Source organism: Lepidochelys olivacea (assembly GCF_965140295.1).
Source record: "Lepidochelys olivacea isolate rLepOli2 genome assembly, chromosome: 1".
In the NCBI taxonomy this organism is placed as follows: Eukaryota; Metazoa; Chordata; order Testudines; family Cheloniidae; genus Lepidochelys; species Lepidochelys olivacea.
Window position 1 is genome coordinate 238,237,670 of NC_140411.1, and position 21,127 is coordinate 238,258,796.

Sequence of the window (21,127 nt, forward strand, 5' to 3'; positions counted from 1 at the left end):
AAACTAGTTGTTTTTTAAAATATTATCATTTCAACATTCCTCTGCAGGTCTGTAAGCAAAATATTGAAGCAGCTTTGTGCTAATTCATGAAAATTAGAAAATGAAACTGACCAGTGTAACTTCATTATCTAGACTGAATGCAGTACAGAAAGTAAGCAAGCAGTATAAACGGTGAAAGGGACGTTTGATTTTTCACTATTATTTCAGTTGTAATAATCTAAAGGGATATCCTCTCTCGTGTGTGTGTTGCAAAGTCAAACACTCAAAAGTTAGGAAATGCCAGAATTAAGGATGCCTACGTAACCTGTGTGTACACACGGATATTCTTTAATTATGTAATCACATACTATTGTTTCCACAGAATCCCTGCCTTATTCAGTGCACAGGATGGACAGTGCTCACTTAATGAGCAGCTATTCAATATTTTGTTTTTTCCTCGTTTTTCTTTGTGTGGCCCCAAAATCCTGTGGAATAATAGTATGTGGTCATGTAATTAAAGAGTTTATCACAATGCACTTACACAACGGTGTCAAATTAAGGTGAAACAGTCAACCTTAACTCTGACATTTCAACATTTTGAATGCTTGACTTTGCAACCAGAATAATGTACGTTTTGGGTGTAATTTCTTAGATTTTTATAAAAAGAAAACTGAAAAAACAAATTCCATCACATGGTATCATCTCGACATCCACACAGTTCATCAAAAGGATTGGAACTTCTAAATCCAGACCTCTGCCACTTGATCAGTTCTGGGGTTGGTCTCTCTCTTGATCTGTGGCCAGATGTTTCATTGAAACTGGTATTTTCTCACAATAAGTTGCAGTTTCAACAAACTGTCATTTTCCAACCTAAAAAAATAAATTGTTGAAAAGTTCCCAACCAGCTCTTGTTCTAATCTCCCACCCCAATCATTCAGTCTTCTTCCAGTGGCTCTCCATCTCCCTGTCCAGCCATTCACAGTTTCCCTCATGTGGTCCCCAAACATCGTGCCCAACCAGTCCCAGTTTCTTCTCTCAAGGGTCCTCATCCCCATCCACCATGGTGCCTTCCAGTCATCTTTCTTCCCCATGTTTCCCATCCACACTGGCTTTCAGTACCAGACTCCTCGTCTAATCTCAATCTTCCCACACTGTATCTCTTGCTTTTTGTCCTAACTTTGCCCCACCAGTACCAGTTCTCACCCAGCTCTATGTCAGATCTATCTCCCCTCATCCTGCACTCCCTTCTTCTGCCAGTCACTGTCTCCTCCCCGAGACCCTCATCTGATTTCAGCTGCCCCTTGTCCCCAGGGCACCCAGTCCCCGTCTCCTTTCCCAGGCTTCCCCAACCTCAATGCCCAGTCCCAGTTTCCCTTAACAGTTTGGGACTTGCTTTGAAAAAAAAGCCCCCAAAATCTGAAATTCTAGAAAACATTACAGTAGTTTTAAAAAAGCACCACTTATAGTATATGGATGCATACTGGCTGTTTCCAAGCTCTGCATAGAGATCAGCTAGACAACCCTAATACTGACCCTCATACTGCATATGCAGCTCCCACAGATTGAGAGATACACATGACCCAACGTTTTCAAGTTGGGCTCCTGGGGCTAAATTCACTATTGAGTTACATAGGTATTAATTTGGCCCATAGATCTTTAAAAGGGCAGAATTTAGTCATTGCATTTGTACTTTATTTTTTTTTACATATTTTTGTGGCCTTTTGACTAAGGTTATGTCCATACTACAGACTTTTGCCAGCTTTGATACGTCAGTCAGGGGTGTGAAGAGTTGTGATCCCCGAATGACATAGCTGTGCTGGCAGAAGTCTCTAGCATAAACACAATTATATTGGTGAAGCTGGCCTTTTATTGAATAGCTTGTTTCATTCATAGGGCATGGTTTTACTACACTGGTACAAATGCATCCGTGCTGGTGTTGCTGCATCCACACTAGGAGTGCTTTGCTGATATAGTATGCCAATATTTCTTTTCTAATAAAGTGCTCCTAGTGTAGACATATCCTAAGATCAAGTATACATCAGTTTAAATATATGATATTTCCACTACTGGAAACTATATCCTGCATTGAAAAGTAATATAGCAAAATACAATATGTCCAATAAGTTCTTGGAATGTTTTGGGGACAATTTTATGTTTCAGTAGGTGGAGGAAGTAACTAGATGGACAGCCATTTTAGACTTGATTCTGACTAACAGGGAAGGTGGAAGGCATGTGAGTGAAAATCATCATGAAATGATGATTTTTGGATTCTAAGGAACAGATGGAGTGAGAGCAGCGGAATCAGGATAATGGACTTAACACCCCCCCCCCCAAACAGACTTTAACAAACTCAGAGAACTATTAGGTAAAGTCCATGGGAAGAAAACATAAGGGAAAAAGGAGTTCAATTTCTCCAAGGGACAAAAAAGCTGACAGTTTCTCCAAGGGACAATATTAAAGGGACAATAGCAAACTATTCCAATGTGATGAAAAGACAGGAAGAATAGTAAGAGGTCAGTATGGTCCCATCCAGACCTCTTCAGTGACCTGAAAATTATTACAATCCTACGAAAACTGGAAGCATGGACAGATTGCTAAGGATGAGTACAAAAGAATAGCACACACATGTAGGAACAAAATCAGAAAGGCTAAGGCACAAAATGAGTTATACCTAGCAAGGAACATAAAAAGCAAATAAGATTAGGTTCTATAAATACATTAGGAATAAGAGAAAGATGAAGGAAAGCATAGGTCTTCTACTTAGCGGGGAAGGAGAGCTAATAATGGACAACATCAAGAAGGCTGAGGTGTTTAGTGAAGATTGAAGTAAAATACGCATTAAAAAGGTTAATGATGACCAGATACTTAACACAATTAATATTAACAAGGGGGAAAGAACACAAGCCAAAATATGGAAAAAACAGGTGAAAGAATATTTAGGTAAGTTAGATGTATTCATGTCGGCAGGACCTGATGAAATGCATCTTAGGGTATCTAAGGAATTAGCTGAAACAATGTTGGAACCATTAGCATATCTTTCAGAACTCATGGTGATGAGTGAGATCCCAGAAGACTACTGCTTCTTCTTCAAGGCTTAGCCAGACAGTCAGCCATAGTGATCGTTTGCCATTTGGTCCGTTCCTGTGCAACCGCAAAGGCTTGACGGTCTGAGAGCCCCACATTGGAACAGACTTGATGAACCCATGTAATAGGGGGTCTGCCTCTGAGCTGCCTCCACCCCTCAGTTGGTGGAATTTTATCCCGAATGTTACAAGCCACCCAGAGAACAGCATCCGCTGGAACATCTTCTGGCATTCTTGCAACATGTCAGAAAAACGTAAGGTGCTGCCTGCGGACAATGGCCCCAGTAGTCTGTACACCCAACCGACCAAAAACATCTGCATTACAAATGAAGTAATTCCACTTTATGCCCAATATACAATGTCGACATTTTGTGTGTAAAGCCTCCAGCTTTGTCCAGTCTGAGCACTGTAGTGTCCATGTCTGGCAGCTGTATAACAGTAATGGGAAGGATGCAGCTTGAATAAATCCTGAACTTGGTTGTCATACTAAGATGGTGTTGATTCCATATCCATTGTAAACGGTCCATGGCAGATGCTGCGATGCCAATCCGATGAAGAACTTCCATGTGAGAATTGGAGGAGCTGGCAAGTATAGAGCCCAGATAACAAAAGCTGGAAACTGATTTGACAGTTTTGTTGTTCAAAGAGATTGGAGTCCCGGGTGGACCTGGTTCTAGATTTTGCAGTTTTGTCTTTGACCATGAAACATGGAGACCAATCTTAGCTGATGACTCCTCCATATGCTGGAGTGCCTCACGAAATCAGTCAGGGCTCTGTACTAAAAGAACAACGTCATGAGCGTAGTCAAGTTGTGACTGAGAGATCACCGATCTCAAGGCCTATGGACCGGACGGAATGTTGCATTATGAAATCCATTGCCCAACAAAAGAGTGCAGGGGCCAAAACACAACCCTGCCTAACACCAGACAGTCATTTAAGGCACTGACATCTAGTTCCTCAGATGAACACGAGCAGCAGTTCCATTGTGCAGCTCTCTAATCAAGTCCAGCAGAGTGGTAAGGACACCTATGCCCTTTAAGGCCTTCCATAATGCGACATGGTCTACTGAATCAAATGCAGCCTTAAGATCAACATATGCTATGTGCAGAGGCTTCCTGAACTCACGATGTATCTCTGACAACAAGCGAAGGGCCAAATGGCATCTAATGTGGACCTGTTCCTTGTAAAGCCTGACTGTTGGGGACAATGCTTCGGATGTAGCAAAGGCTCCAGGCATGCCAGCAAAACATGCACAAATACCTTCCCTGGAATGGAGAGCAAGGTGATCGGCCCATAGCTCTTACATTCTGTGCATGGTCCCTTGCCCTTATAGAGTAAGATCACAATACCGTCCTTTCAGGCAGTTGGCAGGGTTCCAGTTCTCCACACCAGATGAAAGATGACCAGAAGTGATTCTGCTACAGTATCAATAGCACATTTTAGTAGCTCTGAGGGGATGCCATCAGCACCAGCTGCGCAGTTTAGAGATGGCACACTTCACTTCATCCAGTGTTGGTGCATCTGGATCCAGAACCGCAGTGACTGCCAGATCATCCAGCTCTGAACAAGAGGCAGCTGGAGGATGGTTCAGGACACTGTGATAATATTCCACTCAGTATGAGAGAATGTCATCATCCGATTTACATGGATGGCCTTGGCTGTCATTCAGGATGCCATTTGTAGTGACTACTTCTTGTCTGTTGAGGTTGCGAATGGTGCGGAATGCTGGCTTCAAGTCACCCCTGGTTAAGCCAAATTTGACATCATTAGCCACTTGGTTATGATATGCCTCACAATCATGGAGTGCCAGGATGACTGGAGAAGAAGACTGGAGGAGAAAAAAACATAGTACCTATCTATAAAAAGGGGAACAAAGAAGAACCGAGGAAATTATAGACCAATCAGCTTGAATTTGACACCTGGGAAGACACTGGAAAAATTACTAAACAATCAATTTGTATGCACCTAGACAACAATAGAGTTATAAGGAATAGTCAACATGGATTTGTGAAGAATAAGTCATGCCAAATCAACTGTGACAGGGTCAGGCCAGATGGCTAGAGGAGAGTGATAGAAGGCAGATATATTAGCCCCAGGTTAAGTAGGTCCCTTTTCCCTGGGTAAGGTAATAGGGAAGGTTCCAGAACAATCAGGAACTTTCTGGAAACAATTAAGGCAGATAGGCTGATTAGAACACCTGCAGCCAATCAAGAAGCTGCCAGAATCATTTAAGACAAGCAGGCTAATCAGGGCACCTGGGTTTAAAAAGAAGCTCACTTCAGTTTCTGGTGCACTTGCAAGGAGCAAGAGGCACAAGAAGCTGAGAGTGAGCAGGCGTATTACTGGAATACTGAGAAGTACAAGTATTATCAGACATCAGGAGGAAGGTCCTGTGGTGAGAATAAAGAAGCTGTTGGGATGAGGCCATGGGGAAGTAGCCCAGGGAGTTGTAGCTGGCTCTTGTAACAGCTGCAATCCACAGGGCCCTGGGCTGGAACCCGGAGTAGAGGGTGGGCCCGGGTTCCCCCCATCCCTCCATCCCCCCAACTCCCTACTTGATACCGGAGGAGTTGACCTGGACTGTGGGTTCCACCAGAGGGGAAGGTCTCTGGCCTGTTCCCGATCCACTAGGTGGATCAGCAGAGACTGCAGGGATTGTTCTTCTTCCATTTCCCCATGCTGGCCAGTGATGAGGCTAACTGAGTGACCGGCAGATTTGAGCCATGAAAGTGGCCAAACTGAGGGCTGCCGTGAACCTCTGAGGCGAGCAAATCTGCCAATAAGCGCAGGACCCACCAAGGCAGAGGAGGAACTTTGTCACACAACCTAATTTCCTTCTTTGATCGGGTTACTGGCCTACTGCGGGGGGGGGGGGGAGCTGTAGATGTGATATATCTTGATTTTAGTAAATGCTTTTGAAACATACCTCCATGACATTCTCATAAGCAAACTGGGAAAATGTGGTCTTGGTATAACTACTATAATGTGGTGCAAAACTGATTGAAATACAATACTGAAAAGTATTTATCAATGGTTTACTGTCAAACTGGGGGACATATCTAGTGGGATCCTGCAGGGGTCTGTCCTGGGTCTACTACTATTCAATATTTTCATTAATGACTTAGATAATGGAGTGAAGAAAATTTGCAGATGACACCAAGATGGGAGAGACTGCAAACACTTTGGAGGATAGGATTAGAATTCAAAATGACCTTGAAAACTGGAGAATTGGTCTGAAATCATCAAGATGAGATGGAGTAAACACAAGTGAGAAGTACTACACTTCAGAAAAATAGCAAATGCAAAACAACAAAATGGGGAATAACTGGCTAGGCTGAAAAGGATCTGGGGGGGTTATAGTGGATCACAAATTGAATATGAACCAACAACATGATGCAGCTGAAAAAGGGTTAATATCATTTTGGGGTGAATTACCAGGAGTTTCATATGTAAGACATGGGAGGTCCTGTGTCCCGTTCTGCTTGACACTGGTGAGGTCTCAGCTGGAGTATTGTGTCCAGTTCTGGGCACCACATTTTAATAAGAACATGGACAAACTGGAGAGAGTCCATAGGAGAGCAACACAAATGGTAAAAAGTTGAGAAACCTGACCTATGAGGAAAGGTTAAAAAAACTGGGCATGCATAGTTTTCAGACAAGAAGACCGAGAGTGGACCTGTTAAGGGCTGTCATAAAGAGGATGGTGATCAATTGTTCTCCAGGACCACTGAAGGTAGGACAAGAAGAAAATAGCTTAATTTGCAGCAAGAGAGATTTCAGTTAGATATTAGGAAAAACTTTCTAACTGTAAGGACAGTTAAACTCTGGAACAGGCTTCCATGGGAGGCAGTGGAAGTTTGGATGTTTTCAAAAGCAGGTTAGATAAACATTTGCCAGGGATAGCGTAGTTATACTTGGTTCTGGCTCAGTGCCAGGGGATGGACTAGATGACCTCTCAAGATCCCTTACAGCACTGCATTTCTATGATTGATAGAGGAGGAGGGGTAGGAATAAATTTTCTAATAAGGCTTTTCCATTTGAAATCATCCATGGGCTAGGATCTTATATTTTTCCAGAGGACAACAAATGTCCTCCTCATCTTACTTACACAACCTTCAGGTGGTCCTTAGGTGTTTAGCTTTCTGCCTACCTTTGCATATCTGTGCACAAACACTGCAAGTCACCCAGAATATGTATCCATTTTAACTATGTGTGCTTGCCAGCAAAAGATTTAATCAAAGTTAAAGATACTGAAAAGGCTATTGAATGCCTTAGTAATGATCTGCCACTTATTGCAGTGTCGTCTATTACAACATTAATACATAGCAGTTTCATGACTTTACAGTTTGTCTGTCCTGTAAATCTAAATACAACTACCAAATGATGTGTAGTAACATCCCTGTTTACATGGCAGATAAGCCTGTGTTTACTCTACTCTGTACATACATATACAATAACTTTCAGAATCAAAGAGATTCAACAGACAAGATATAATCTAACTGCTTCTTACTCAATTATTTTATTGGCATTCTGCTATTGATGTGGAGGAAACCGGCCAAATTCTACTCCTAATTACATCAGGAGCAATTTGAAGCAACTTCACTGAAGTCAATCCGGATTTGCACTGGAGTAATAGAACAGAATTTAGCCCCAAATCACCAGGTATTTTTACTATTATTTGTGAAGTGACTTTCAGATGTCTCACCACACTTTTACAAATTAGACTACACTTAACATTACCCAGCTCTATAGTGCAGCCACATTTGGGATGGGACACATTAGCCACTATACCTAGTAAAGTAATGAACACTGACATCAGGTTCAGATCAGGAGGTGAAGAAGGGTATTCTGACTAAGAAGAGAAGCAGGGAAGTTTAAGGATATTGTTATTTTGCCAGTACACTCGTGTTAACATCTCCCCTTATACTCTTTACAAGGATAATCTCATATAGTCACAGGGGCAAAAACTAGGGATTCCAGCATTTTGTAGGGTCCATATAACTATGGTATTCACAAAATAAATCCAGCAGCAGAGAAGGAGAGCGGCTGTCCACAAACTGACTTCTTAATGTTCATTTGGATGTTCAAGTTCAGGAATTCAAACCTCCAGAGACTGATCTAATCCCAAACACTCTTGCTTTCTTACCCCCACCCCCACCGCCCGACCAAACACTGGGGGCCCTTATCCAGCACTGCTATCTTCAAGCCTTCCAATGACATTCTACCCCACATGCTACCTCCTTTAGTATCTGAAGGAAACTGGCCGGCCTCTCTTCCATCTGTTATCGTTGAGGCACTGCAACCACACTAGCCTGAGGATCTTTTTGAGAGCAACCAGACCCTCTTTCCTCAAGAAGCTGGAGATTAAAACTCTATGCCTGGCAGCTTACTCTGCAGGGACCCATAAAGCCTAGTAGAGAAGACTCAAAACCCTATCAGTTCTAATCCTGCTTCCTCTTGGAGCCTGGGTGGTAACAATTTACTTCCGGTCTAGAAAAAGGGCTCGCTTAGCAACTCTGGTCAACAAGTAGGGGGATGGAGTGAGGACTGTCCATTTCCCACACCTCTCTGTCCACCTATTCTGGGAATGGCTCAAGCAGGCACAAACCTTCTTATCCCATATGCCTGAAGTGAAGATCCTCTTAGCATGCAGTGGGATATAAGAGGGGTTCTTACTCCTCCTTACTCTCCTGTTGTAAGTGCGTGGGGTGTAGGTGGTCTGGCCTAGTGGTCACAGCTTAGCGGAGGTCTCTCCACCAGGAACAGGAATCACCAGGCAGGAGCTGGAGGAATCGCAGGGCCAGGTCCCATAAACAAGAGTCAGAATCAGAGTCAGGCTGGGGTCAAAGTCCAGATATCAGAGGCAGTACTGGGTTAGAATCGAGGGACAGTAGTTGCGGTTGAAGTCAGAGATCAGGAGACAAGGCAAAGTCTAGCACTGCAGCAGTCCAAGGTCTGTGTAGTTACCTAGAAAACTTCCTGGGCCAACCAAAGGGGTGAAGTAGGGGCACTTGGCCAATCACAGGGCCACAGGGTACTATCACTCTAGGTCTCGTGGGCGGTACTTCCTGCAGTGCCTACTCTCCACGATGATGCTCCCTGGCTGCACCTCTGCATGGTTCTTGGTGGCACTGTGGGAATCTCAGCCACCCGAGGCTCTGCCAACCTGGGTTCTAGTCCCTAGGTCCTTGTAGTTGTGCAGCCCGAGTCCAACCCACAGTTTGCAGGAAAATTTGTTTCTCTCTCTTGTATGTGGTAAAAAGCGGGTTGGTACTATCTGTCTTTTGTGGGGAGCTGTTGCTGAGTGCTGTGAAGCTCTGATATTTCATGTACACTCAAAATTGTTATCTAGTTACTTTGTTCTTCAGGTTAGCTAATCTGTTCATAAATACCAAATATAAAAGAACACAGTATGTAATCTGAAAAGCAAAATAGCCTGACAATTTTTAGGTGCACCTGCCCTACATGTATATAGGGTATAAGTGTGCCCGCCATGTATATGATGGCATTTATAACACTGCATTTGGCTTTTTTCCATCACCACAATAACTGTGCCTGTATCATTTCCCTGGCTGGTGTGCCACACAGAGAAGTGAGAGTTGAACTAAAATCTTGGCTTTCTCCCAAGGAAGGTAAGTAAGGGAAGCCAATGATGAAAATGGAGATGCACAGGACAGCAGCCAGCAGTGCAGGGGAGGAGGGACCAGCTTTCTACCCTTTGCCTTGGGAAAATTTATATTTTTCAGACTGTAGTTTGTAATCAGCCTTCCCTGAAATTAGAGGTAAAACTATGAGTGTAAAATCTTATTCTGCCCTCTACTCTCCTTCCTTCATTAAAGAGCTCTTCAATGTTTTTTAAATTGTTTTTTAAGGACTGGCTCCTGGGAGGCCCTAAGAATCCATGCATGATGCATGTATTGGATGCAAGAATGCTACTAAATTTATCTGTGAAACGTAGCATGAATGTGTTTCCAGTTTAGGAAAGTTCTCCTTTTCTAGTGCATAAATGACTAGCTTATTATTAGTCTGCCTAGAGTAGTGCTTGTAAAGTAGAGAAGATAGTCAGCAAAAGGGGAGATATGCCAGAAGAATGAGATGCATCTATTACACTTAACAGGCTTGTGAGCAACTAAAAATTTTAAACCTACACTATATTGCAGAGAGAGCTGTATTATGTGCTCTGAACATTGGGGCTTGATCCCGAGTGGCACCAAGCATCTGCAACTCTTACTAAATTGCATGGGATGTACTGACTTCTTGCGATCAAGACAATTGAATGTTGTCTCCTGTGACTTCTTTTCTTTCCTCTTACCCTTTGCAAAAGTGAGCTTAGTGCTCAGGAAATGTCCTTTAACCTTGCTTTGAGAAGGTCATGTAATTTAGTCTCTTTAGCCCAAAGCTTTCAAAAGTGACTAGAGATTTTTGGGCACCTAGCCTGTGTTTCAGAAAGTGCTGAGCACCCACCCTCAGAAAATCAGGTCCCTTAAGATGTCTCAAATAAAGCAATCCAAAACTGCAGCAACCAAAAACCGAAGCACCCAAAATTACCAGTCACTTCTGAAAATCTTGACCCATAGTTTCATGGATGAGACTGATAATAAACATGCCAAATGGTGACAGATGCCATGGCAACTTCTGTGATGTAGAAATTTATCCAGAGACCAGCCAACTTATTTCATGTACACAAGCCACTGAACAATCATCAGATGGTAATGACTTCTGGTTACCATCACATTGGACTACATTTGAACTAGCAACCCAGAGATCAAAGATCCCATTATCAAGCCCTGAGCCTTCCAGTCCTCATGAAACAACTCTTTAATTAAATGGAGAATACTCATTATTGGATCACATGAGAAAACACACGCTGAGATAAGAAGCATTTCTGTTAGACACACCCCACCTTTTGTTTGCATATGACATCCTTTTGTAGGTTAATCCATAGTCAAAAGAAATTAGGAGGACATTTCGTTGCTCTGAGAAATCAGGAGCAGAGGGCAAAAGCTGCCAGAGCCAAGCATAATTCAGACCAGAGTAGAGCAAGCCTTCCCAAACAGCTTAGTCAATGCACCTGCAGTCCAAACTGATTGAAGGTCAGAGTGGGAATGTGAAGCCAAGTTAGCAATACAGCCACTGCTACTACTTAACTGATAATTATTTAATAGGTTCAAAACAAGACACCACAATCCCAGCCAGCTGAACCCCCACCCCCCTCTAGCAGTTCAGCCATCTGTGAAACTGGTCCTTTAAAAATGGACATTTAGTGAGCAGTGTACTACCCCTAATCCCCAAAGACAGCTTCCCAGTTCGTCTTAAACACACATGCAACTTGCCAGGGACATTAAATATTTCTAGTCAGAATATCTAAAGAAAAGACAACTTCTATTGAGATCCCTGGCCTCTTTTGTTAACATGTTTGTAAAATATAAACCAGGGTGCGCACATCTCCTGTGAGGGTATGTAATTAGGGGAACCTTCCCTCTCAAATCACAAGTATTTACTCTTGGCCAGCCATTCCGCAGACTGCATTGGAGGAGTCAGAGTTATGACCTCAGCCCACCCTGCCATGCCAACTTGCAGAGCTGGACAGACTCAGAGTGGTGTGTACATTGCATCTTATAAGGGTGTGCTGCAGTTGGAAGGTGCTGTTGTGACTCCTGTAGGTTTACTTGAACTAGCTTTGATCTAGCTATACAAAAGCTAGCTTGAGTAACAACAACAAAGTAGTCACAGCAGCAGTGGCTATGACATGATCGAATATGTACCCAGGGTTCTGGGTGGGATTGTACTCAGGAGGATAGATTGTACTGCCAACCATGCTGCAACAGCTAAACTATTATTGTTACTCAAGCTAGCTTTCATCTAGCTAGATCAAAGTTAGCTCAGGTGTGCCTACATTTGCTGCAACCATACTTTCGGACTTCAGTGAAGACACATCATAAAAATGTAGCATAGCAACTGTGCTCTGTGAAAGGCTTTCAGGCCAATGTGAGTCACAATGCCTTTTGGATGGGGCTATAAAACTGCATACCACACCCAATGTAGAGCTGGATCTTCAAGGAATAATTGAGCCCTTTGTCTCCAGAAATGCCAACTGTAGGTGTAACCAGTTAACAGGTTCTGTTTTGGCGTGTTCCCTAAATCACCATTAAGACTTTTGCCGGTCTGGAGAGAGAACATCAATTGTGGTGCTTGTCCTTGTATTTGTTCCAACATGAAATAAAAGGGTGCTCTGGTAAGTCATGAAAGCACAGAAATATTGCAATGATGGCAAACATGGTATGCACACATACACTGCTTGAGCACAATCACAAATGTTCCAAAGGGCTTTCCATGCACTACGGACCTAATCCTTCAAGATCTTTGCATGCAGAACTCCCATTACATTCCAATAGGAGATGTTCGTATGTATGTGGGGAAGCTTAATACTTTGGATTCAAACCTAAACCAGAGAAGGGGGATAAGAATAATGCTGGAAAGTAACAATTATCTGTGGTTATTTTTAAATATATATATTTAAGTATCTGTTTTTGTAAATGAGTAATGAGGGTATGAAGTCCTTACTCACTGGGCAAAAGGATTAGATGAAGTCTCCAAAACCTCTCCTTTTTATTTCTTTTCTAAAGACATGGTTTGTAGCTAGTAAATCAGTTTGCAAAGCAGGATTTGCAGCTTTAATCGTAGAAAGCTCAACACCCAGACAAGCAAGGGCTTGACAGTGCATCATTTGCACCCTCATTTTGTCCAATTGTGTGACATTTTCACAGGCAGATTTCTTAAAACAAGCCTCCCCTCCCCCAAAATAACCTGAGAAAATACGTTTGCTGACACAGGTTCATTTTGCTGCAGATCATGTATGTCACAGGTTAAAAGGTACCCTCCACAGCAGAGACACTTTCTGATGCACAAAAGACACCCAGCTCTCTCTGAAAGTCAATGAGAGTGCAACATTAGAAGCCAGTTCTCAATTTTCCCAAAGTTTGGGATGTTTCTATTACAGAAAGAAGGGCCAGTGGCAAAGGTCATTTCCAGATACACACTTTGAGGTAGCATCTTGATCTAGGAGCATGGTTCAGCCCCATCTCCATTACTCACTTTGTGTCTGTACAGCAGCGTTAAGATGCAAAGTGTTGTATAAGTGCTAAGTATCTGACTGATCACCTGTTACTAGAAACTGAATGAATCCATCATATAGAATGAAATATGCTTTTCATTATCCTGCAAAATAGCAAATTTCTCAGGCAAGAAGGCAGGGCCAGCGCATTCAACTGAAGGTCAGCTCAAGAGTTCCAATTACATCTTCATTTTGATACAGAGGGAAAGCTGAAAGCAGACAGTCAATGAACCAAAGCTTGGTATTATACTAAGCAACTCAAAGTGCTGAATTAATCAGAAGACTAGGAGTCTGTTTATTGTCATTTTCTGACTTTGTTAATTTTCTCTTACCTGAAAGTCAGAAGCCCAAGTGCCTCCAAAGGGTTAGAAAAGATCCATTCCCTCAACACAGTATACATTTCTGATATGCTCTTTCGATCCCAACTGGGGGCACTGCCCAGTACCAAAGGAAGAGAACAGTTTTCATTATTGCAGTAGGAACGATAAAACCATAAAAATCTTCTCTCTTGCTCTGACAACCTGGAAGAGAAGATTAGAAATTCAGTTTGAAATTAAAACCACCTAGAGCCTAGTTTGTAGCAGCAAACTATTGTAAAGAGAGGGTACTGCTTTCTAGCTACTTCTTCTCCTTGGAATGGGATATCATTTTCTGCACACCAGCTCTTATGAAGAAGTGATATTTATAATCTGGATCTGTCAGCCTTGGGACATATAAAGATGAACTCTCAAAAGAGATGCACATACAGATATTTCACATTGCCAAGGTCGCGCTCGCTCTCTCTTTTTCTCCACAGTCGTTTTTTAGTGTGTGCAGTTTTGGCCAGAGAAATTACTGTGATGTCCACTGCCTATTCTATAGCATCTCTAATTAACTGTGGTGACAACTACTGATTATAACACAGGTAGTCAACTTTCACTCCTCCGCTCTCCACCACCGATCAACTCAGGTGACAGCATTCATATACATTCTAGGATACAAGACTTTTAAAAAGGCGATGTGTTCTCTCTCTCTCTTTCTCACACACACACCCCATGATTGTTCTTGGTCCTTGCACAGGGTGTGCAAAGAGGTATAAGTACTAAGTATCTGACTGATCACTTGTTACTAGAAACTGAATGAATCTATCATATAGAATGGAATATGCTTTTCATTATCCTGGAAAATAGCAAACTTGTCAGGCAAACCTCTTTCAAAAAACCAGTCTGGCCTGCTATGCCTCACTTTACTCATCTGCAGAATGGGTGTAGTGCCACCTACCCCACAGAGAGGGCGAATGTCATATTAATAAAATGCTTTGGCATCCCCCAATATTGCAAAAATCAGTAAGCCAATGAAAAGAACATCAGGTTAATATGTACCATATGTCCTTAAATGCGCCAACAATTCATATGCATTTTCTTGGTCCATAAAACAAATAGCCTCATTAAATCTTAGGGTTTGGTATCATCACAAACAAAGAAACAAACAAAAACTTCATCAAGATAAAATTGCTAATGTAAACAGGCAATCCTAGCTGAAACTCAAGCACTTAAAACAAGCCTTAAAAATGTACAATAAATTACAAATAGACAAAATTCAGAATTAACATTATAAATATCATTAAGGCTCTGAAAGAACATAGGAGTTGCCACACTAGATCAGACCTATCTATCTTGTCCAACATCCCATCCTGGACAGTAACCAGCATCAGAGGAAGCTTCAAAAATCCCTGCTGTGGGTAGTAATGGGATAACCTGCCTTCAGGAAAATTTTCTCCTAACTCCCAATAGTTGGAAGTTGAATCAAGCTCTGAAACGTGAATGCTTGCATCCACTTCTAAACACTTCCCACCATGATCTGCTATAACACCAACTTTGTCTTAGGCCAAATAAATAGTTTATCCCTTTCTGAATCCTGCTAAGTTTTTGGCTTTGGTAATATCTCATGGCAATGGGTTCCACAGATTAATTGTGCGTTATGTGAAAAAAGGTTTCCTTCAATCAATTTTGAATTTGCCAAGCATTTGGAATGGGTATTGGCAGTACAAACAATAAACATGAGGTACAGTGTTGCGAGGAAAGACAATTTGCTTTCCTTGGCTCAGAGGGATGTGAGGAGAATAAATTCATAATTGTGTGAGCTGTTCAGATATGATAGTGACAGGGGCCACATAAGAGACATTTTACCTAGTGTCATTTTCTAGTAGTAGTAGTTTTAAGCAAATTACTATAATAAACAAAGGTTTCAGAGTAACAGCCGTGTTAGTCTGTATTCGCAAAAAGAAAAGGAGTACTTGTGGCACCTTAGAGACTAACCAATTTATTTGAGCATAAGCTTTCGTGAGCTACAGCTCACTTCATCGGATGCATACTGTGGAAAGTGTAGAAGATCTTTTTATATACACACAAAGCATGAAAAAATACCTCCTCCCACCCCACTCTCCTGCTGGTAATAGCTTATCTAAAGTGATCACTCTCCTTACAATGTGTATGATAATCAAGGTGGGCCATTTCCAGCACAAATCCAGGGTTTAACAAGAACCTCTGAGGAGGGGAGGGGGGTAGGAAAAAACAAGAGGAAATAGGTTAGCTTGCATAATGACTTAGCCACTCCCAGTCTCTATTCAAGCCTAAGTTAATTGTATCTTATTCAATTTGCAAATGAATTCCAATTCAACAGTTTCTCACTGGAGTCTGGATTTGAAGTTTTTTTGTTGTAATATCGCAACTTTCATGTCTGTAATCGCGTGACCAGAGAGATTGAAGTGTTCTCCGACTGGTTTATGAATGTTATAATTCTTGACATCTGATTTGTGTCCATTTAGTCTTTTACGTAGAGACTGTCCAGTTTGACCAATGTACATGGCAGAGGGGCATTGCTGGCACATGATGGCATATATCACATTGGTGGATGTGCAGGTGAACGAGCCTCTGATAGTGTGGCTGATGTTATTAGGCCCTGTGATGGTGTCCCCTGAATAGATATGTGGGCACAGTTGGCAACAGGCTTTGTTGCAAGGTTAGGTTCCTGGGTTAGTGGTTCTGTTGTGTGGTATGTGGTTGCTGGTGAGTATTTGCTTCAGGTTGGGGGGCTGTCTGTAGGCAAGGACTGGCCTGTCTCCTTAGATTTGTGAGAGTGTTGGGTCATCCTTCAGGATAGGTTGTAGATCCTTAATAATGTGTTGGAGGAGTTTTAGTTGGGGGCTGAAGGTGACGGCTAGTGGCGTTCTGTTATTTTCTTTGTTAGGCTTGTCCCGTAGTAGGTGACTTCTGGGAACTCTTCTGGCTCTATCAATCAGTTTCTTCACTTCCGCAGGTGGGTATTGTAGTTGTAAGAATGCTTGATAGAGATCTTGTAGGTGTTTGTCTCTGTCTGAGGGGTTGGAGCAAATGCGGTTGTATCGCAGAGCTTGGCTGTAGACGATGGATCGTGAGGTGTGGTCAGGGTGAAAGCTGGAGGCATGTAGGTAGGATCAGATCAGCGGCACTGCTATGGGTACCCGCATGGCCCCACAATATGCCAACATTTTTATGGCTGACTTAGAACAACGCTTCCTCAGCTCTCGTCCCCTAATGCCCCTACTCTACTTGCGCTATATTGATGACATCTTCATCATCTGGACCCATGGAAAAGGAGCCCTTGAGGAATTCCACCATGATTTCAACAATTTCCATCCCACCATCAACCTCAGCCTGGTCCAGTCCACACAAGAGATCCACTTCCTGGACACTACAGTGCTAATAAATGATGGTCACATAATCACCACCCTATACCGGAAACCTACTGACCGCTATTCCTACCTACATGCCTCTAGCTTTCACCCTGACCACAAATCTAGGGAGACAGGCCAGTCCTTGCCTACAGACAGCCCCCGAACCTGAAGCAAATACTCACCAGCAAGCACATACCACACAACAGAACCACTAACCCAGGAACCTATCCTTGCAACAAAGGCCGTTGCCAACTGTGCCCACATATCTATTCAGGGGACATCATCACATGGCCTAATAACATCAGCCACACTATCAGAGGCTCGTTCACCTGCACATCCACCAATGTGATATATGCCATCATGTGCCAGCAATGCCCCTCTGCCATGTACATTGGTCAAACTGGACAGTCTCTACGTAAAAGACTAAATGGACACAAATCAGATGTCAAGAATTATAACATTCATAAACCAGTCGGAGAACACTTCAATCTCTCTGGTCACGCGATTACAGACATGAAAGTTGCGATATTACAACAAAAAAACTTCAAATCCAGACTCCAGTGAGAAACTGTTGAATTGGAATTCATTTGCAAATTGAATAAGATACAATTAACTTAGGCTTGAATAGAGACTGGGAGTGGCTAAGTCATTATGCAAGCTAACCTATTTCCTCTTGTTTTTTCCTACCCCCCTCCCCTCCTCAGAGGTTCTTGTTAAACCCTGGATTTGTGCTGGAAATGGCCCACCTTGATTATCATACACATTGTAAGGAGAGTGATCACTTTAGATAAGCTATTACCAGCAGGAGAGTGGGGTGGGAGGAGGTATTTTTTCATGCTTTGTGTGTATATAAAAAGATCTTCTACACTTTCCACAGTATGCATCCGATGAAGTGAGCTGTAGCTCACGAAAGCTTATGCTCAAATAAATTGGTTAGTCTCTAAGGTGCCACAAGTACTCCTTTTCTTTTTATAATAAACAAAATATATTTTAAACTTTAGATACAAATAGTGGCAGCATGATCCATGATCTCCTTTGTGTAGCTCAACAATTCACAGAGTGCTCACAATAGCAGCAGCCAGCAATCCTTGTGTTTGTATGGAGGGGGTGTGTGTGTGCCACACACTGTAGAGGAGATAAAGCTTTAACTTTTTGATGGTCAGTCATGTGTTCCTTTACACTCCAACAGCATTCAGTGAGACATTGCAATTAGAGGACACCTCTTGCATGTTGACGTTAGAGATTTTCTACTTTCCCAACAGCATCTCCTGAACATGACAGTCTGTTCAGATTAAATCAGCTAAAGATTAAAAATGGTTAGATAAAAGACCAATGCTTTCTTGTATCTACCCCATTCCTCTACAACGACGGGGCAGTCTTCTCTTTCCTATCTTGTTTTGCTGAGTTACTGTCTTGTTTAACGGCTGTCTTTAAAGATTTGATCAGGGTAAAGGTTTTAGGTTTATCTGTCATAGTAAAAGTTTATGTCTAAAAAGATGTTCACTCTAGGTGACAATAATACTTTGCACATATATAGCATCCGAGGATTGTTGTGCTGATAAGGAGATTTCTTGGGCCCAACAAGAGATAAGATGTTAACAAACCCTTCTTCATTATTATAACATTAAGCAGTTAAGTGTAGTCTGGCTTACTCTGATTGCAACAACCACCGTAAAAAAACAACAACTTTGAACTTTTATTAATGGAACCAAAAGAGAAAAACAGTTAAAGCTTTTAAAAAAGGAATACAGGTTTAAAAAAAAATACAAATGAAGCTATAAGATGTGTGCATGAAAGAGAAAGAGAGGGAGAAATGGACCATTTAAAATGACCCTTCTGATTCCTCATCAAGGATCTACAACCTATCCTGAAGGACGATCCCTCACTCTCACAGATCTTGGGAGACAGGCCAGTCCTCGCTTACAGACAGCCCCCCAGTCTGAAGCAAATACTCACCAGGAACCACACAACAAAAACACTAACCCAGGAAGCTATCCTTGCAACAAAGCCCGTTGCCAACTGTGTCCACATATCTATTCAAGGGACACCATTATAGGACCTAATCACATCAGCCACACTATCAGAGGCTCTTTCACCTGCACATCCACCAATGTGATATATGCCATCATGTGCCAGCAATGCCCCTCTGCCATGTACATTGGCCAAACCGGACAGTCTCTATGCAAAAGAATAAATGGACACAAATCAGACATCAAGAATTACAACATTCAAAAACCAGTTGGAGATCACTTCAGCCTTCCCAGACACTCAATTACAGACCTAAAAGTCGCAATATTACAACAAAAAAACTTCAAAAACAGACTCCAACGAGAAACAGCAGAACTGGAATTAATCTGGTTTTTAATCCAGCCCAATTTTTAAAATTGCTAATACTATTATTATTGAAAATTATATAGCTCGAGACAAATATTTGTGCTTCAAATCAGCAGTTTGCTTCTAGTGCCAAGATAGCCAGAAAAGATAACAGAATAGAGACAAAGTGTTCTAAGCTACAGAAAGGCATTGTCACCTTCTGGGACTTGTTTTAGCTTCATTGCCACCTTTTCCTCTCGTCTAGAAGTATTACTTCATCAAATGAATGAAATCAGGTGGGAAATTTAGCTTTTCAAGAATTGAACACATTTAAGAGTGATTGATGGCGTTATGCACAGCATACCAGATGTAAGCAGGAAGACTTGGATGCACTTACAGCAAGAGAGAATGTTTCTGTGAAAGTCTTGCTATATGCTTCAAGCACTCTTTAGCTGGCTCTTCAAGGTCATCTCTTTTTTCTTCAGGCTCAGGTTTAATAAACTCCAAATTAGTTTCTGGAAAGTCAATCTAAAAAAAAAAATGGTGATGTCTTGTGTAGAAATTTGCATAAAAGGGTTCTCAGATATCTGAGTATGATTGTTAGTGAATGGCATCCTAAATATGTAGAGAAAATGTGAAAAAAAAGGGGGAAAGGGAGACAGGATAATTGCAAAAGGAGTGTTTATTGTATGAATGAATTTTACTCAGAACTATTGGGTGACGATCCTGGCCCCATTGAAGTCAAGAAGAGTTTTGCCTCTAAATTTAATGGAGCCAGGATTTTACCCATTGTATCTCAACCTCATTAGGTCTGCATGGGACTCCAGGTTAAAGGCTTCTCCCTCCCTACTTTTAACTAGAGATGGGCCTGAGCTTCAAAGTTTCAACCCAGATCAGTACTTCTCCAGAACAGTGTGGGGGAGGAGGGGTTCAGAGTCTGCATATTGATTTGGATTGTAAAAGACAGGGACCAAGCTGCAAAGTTCAGATCTGGATATTAATTTCCCCAAAGTTGGGAGGTCTTCATACTGAGGTAAGGAGACAGGGGTTGGCACAGGCCCATTTTTAGCTTCATCGAATTATGGGAAAAAACTCAAAAATGTGGGTTTTTTTAAGGTTCTTTTCAATTTGAATCAACAGCATCCCCAAGTTTTGTTATGGCTCTAAGTTCTTGGTTTTGCAAGAGTAGGCTGGAAAATACAGTAAAGCAGGCTGTTTTTGGTAATTTCTTGTTTCTGACTGGCCTGTTAAAGGCACAAGAACAGCCTCTCATGAGTTTTCATCATTTTCACTTCCAGCTTGGTCTGGGAAGTGCAAAGTTTCATTAAGTAATGTAATAAAATGGGGGGAAAGCTGCTAACCAAACTTTTTCAAAGCTCTAACGTGTTTTAGGTTTGAGTGGCAGGTTAGATGAAAATTCAGTTTTTTAATCCAGTTCAATTTGCGTATCATAGAATTTACATTATAATGTATTAAGAGACATTCACAGCAGGACCAGAAAAGCAGCCTCTCTAACCAATATATATGTACATACTCAATCTCACAAACCATTAACCAAAAAAACACGACCAACAAACTGGTTCCCAGAATACAGTACTCCTAGGAATTATAGCACACAGCAGTCACATCAAAAGAGCTGGGTTTTTTTAAGGCAGCTTTTCCTGTATTTTCACAGTGTCTCCAACTGTCATATTTACAGGCATAACTGAGTATGGGAAGGGAGGGGACGGGAGTGGGAGATTCTTCTCTGCTGTTTCTTAGAGCTGAAAGACAGATTTTAAATTAGCAGCCCTCTACTGCCTCACCTTCCTTTTATTATTAATACAGAGAAAGCTATTTTAAGGAGCCCTCTTTGACTGTATTATTCCAACTAGAAACTTGCTAAAAAATAGGGCATTTTTAGCCCAGCCTCATTTATTGACATTGCTTGCCTTTGTGCTTCAT

The 21,127-nt window shown here is 41.9% G+C and overlaps 1 protein-coding gene across 1 annotated transcript in view; it reads right to left on the bottom strand.

Annotated features, from left to right (window-relative positions):
• Window positions 1-21,127, bottom strand: part of PIK3C2G (phosphatidylinositol-4-phosphate 3-kinase catalytic subunit type 2 gamma) — a gene marked incomplete at its 5' end in the record, with an annotated part of 290,505 nt that overhangs the window by 175,423 nt on the left and 93,955 nt on the right. The window contains 2 exons of the mRNA XM_084630371.1: window positions 13,509-13,697; window positions 19,581-19,711. Coding sequence (XP_084486497.1) covers window positions 13,509-13,697; window positions 19,581-19,711 — 320 coding nt within the window. The remainder of the gene's footprint in view (window positions 1-13,508; window positions 13,698-19,580; window positions 19,712-21,127) is intronic.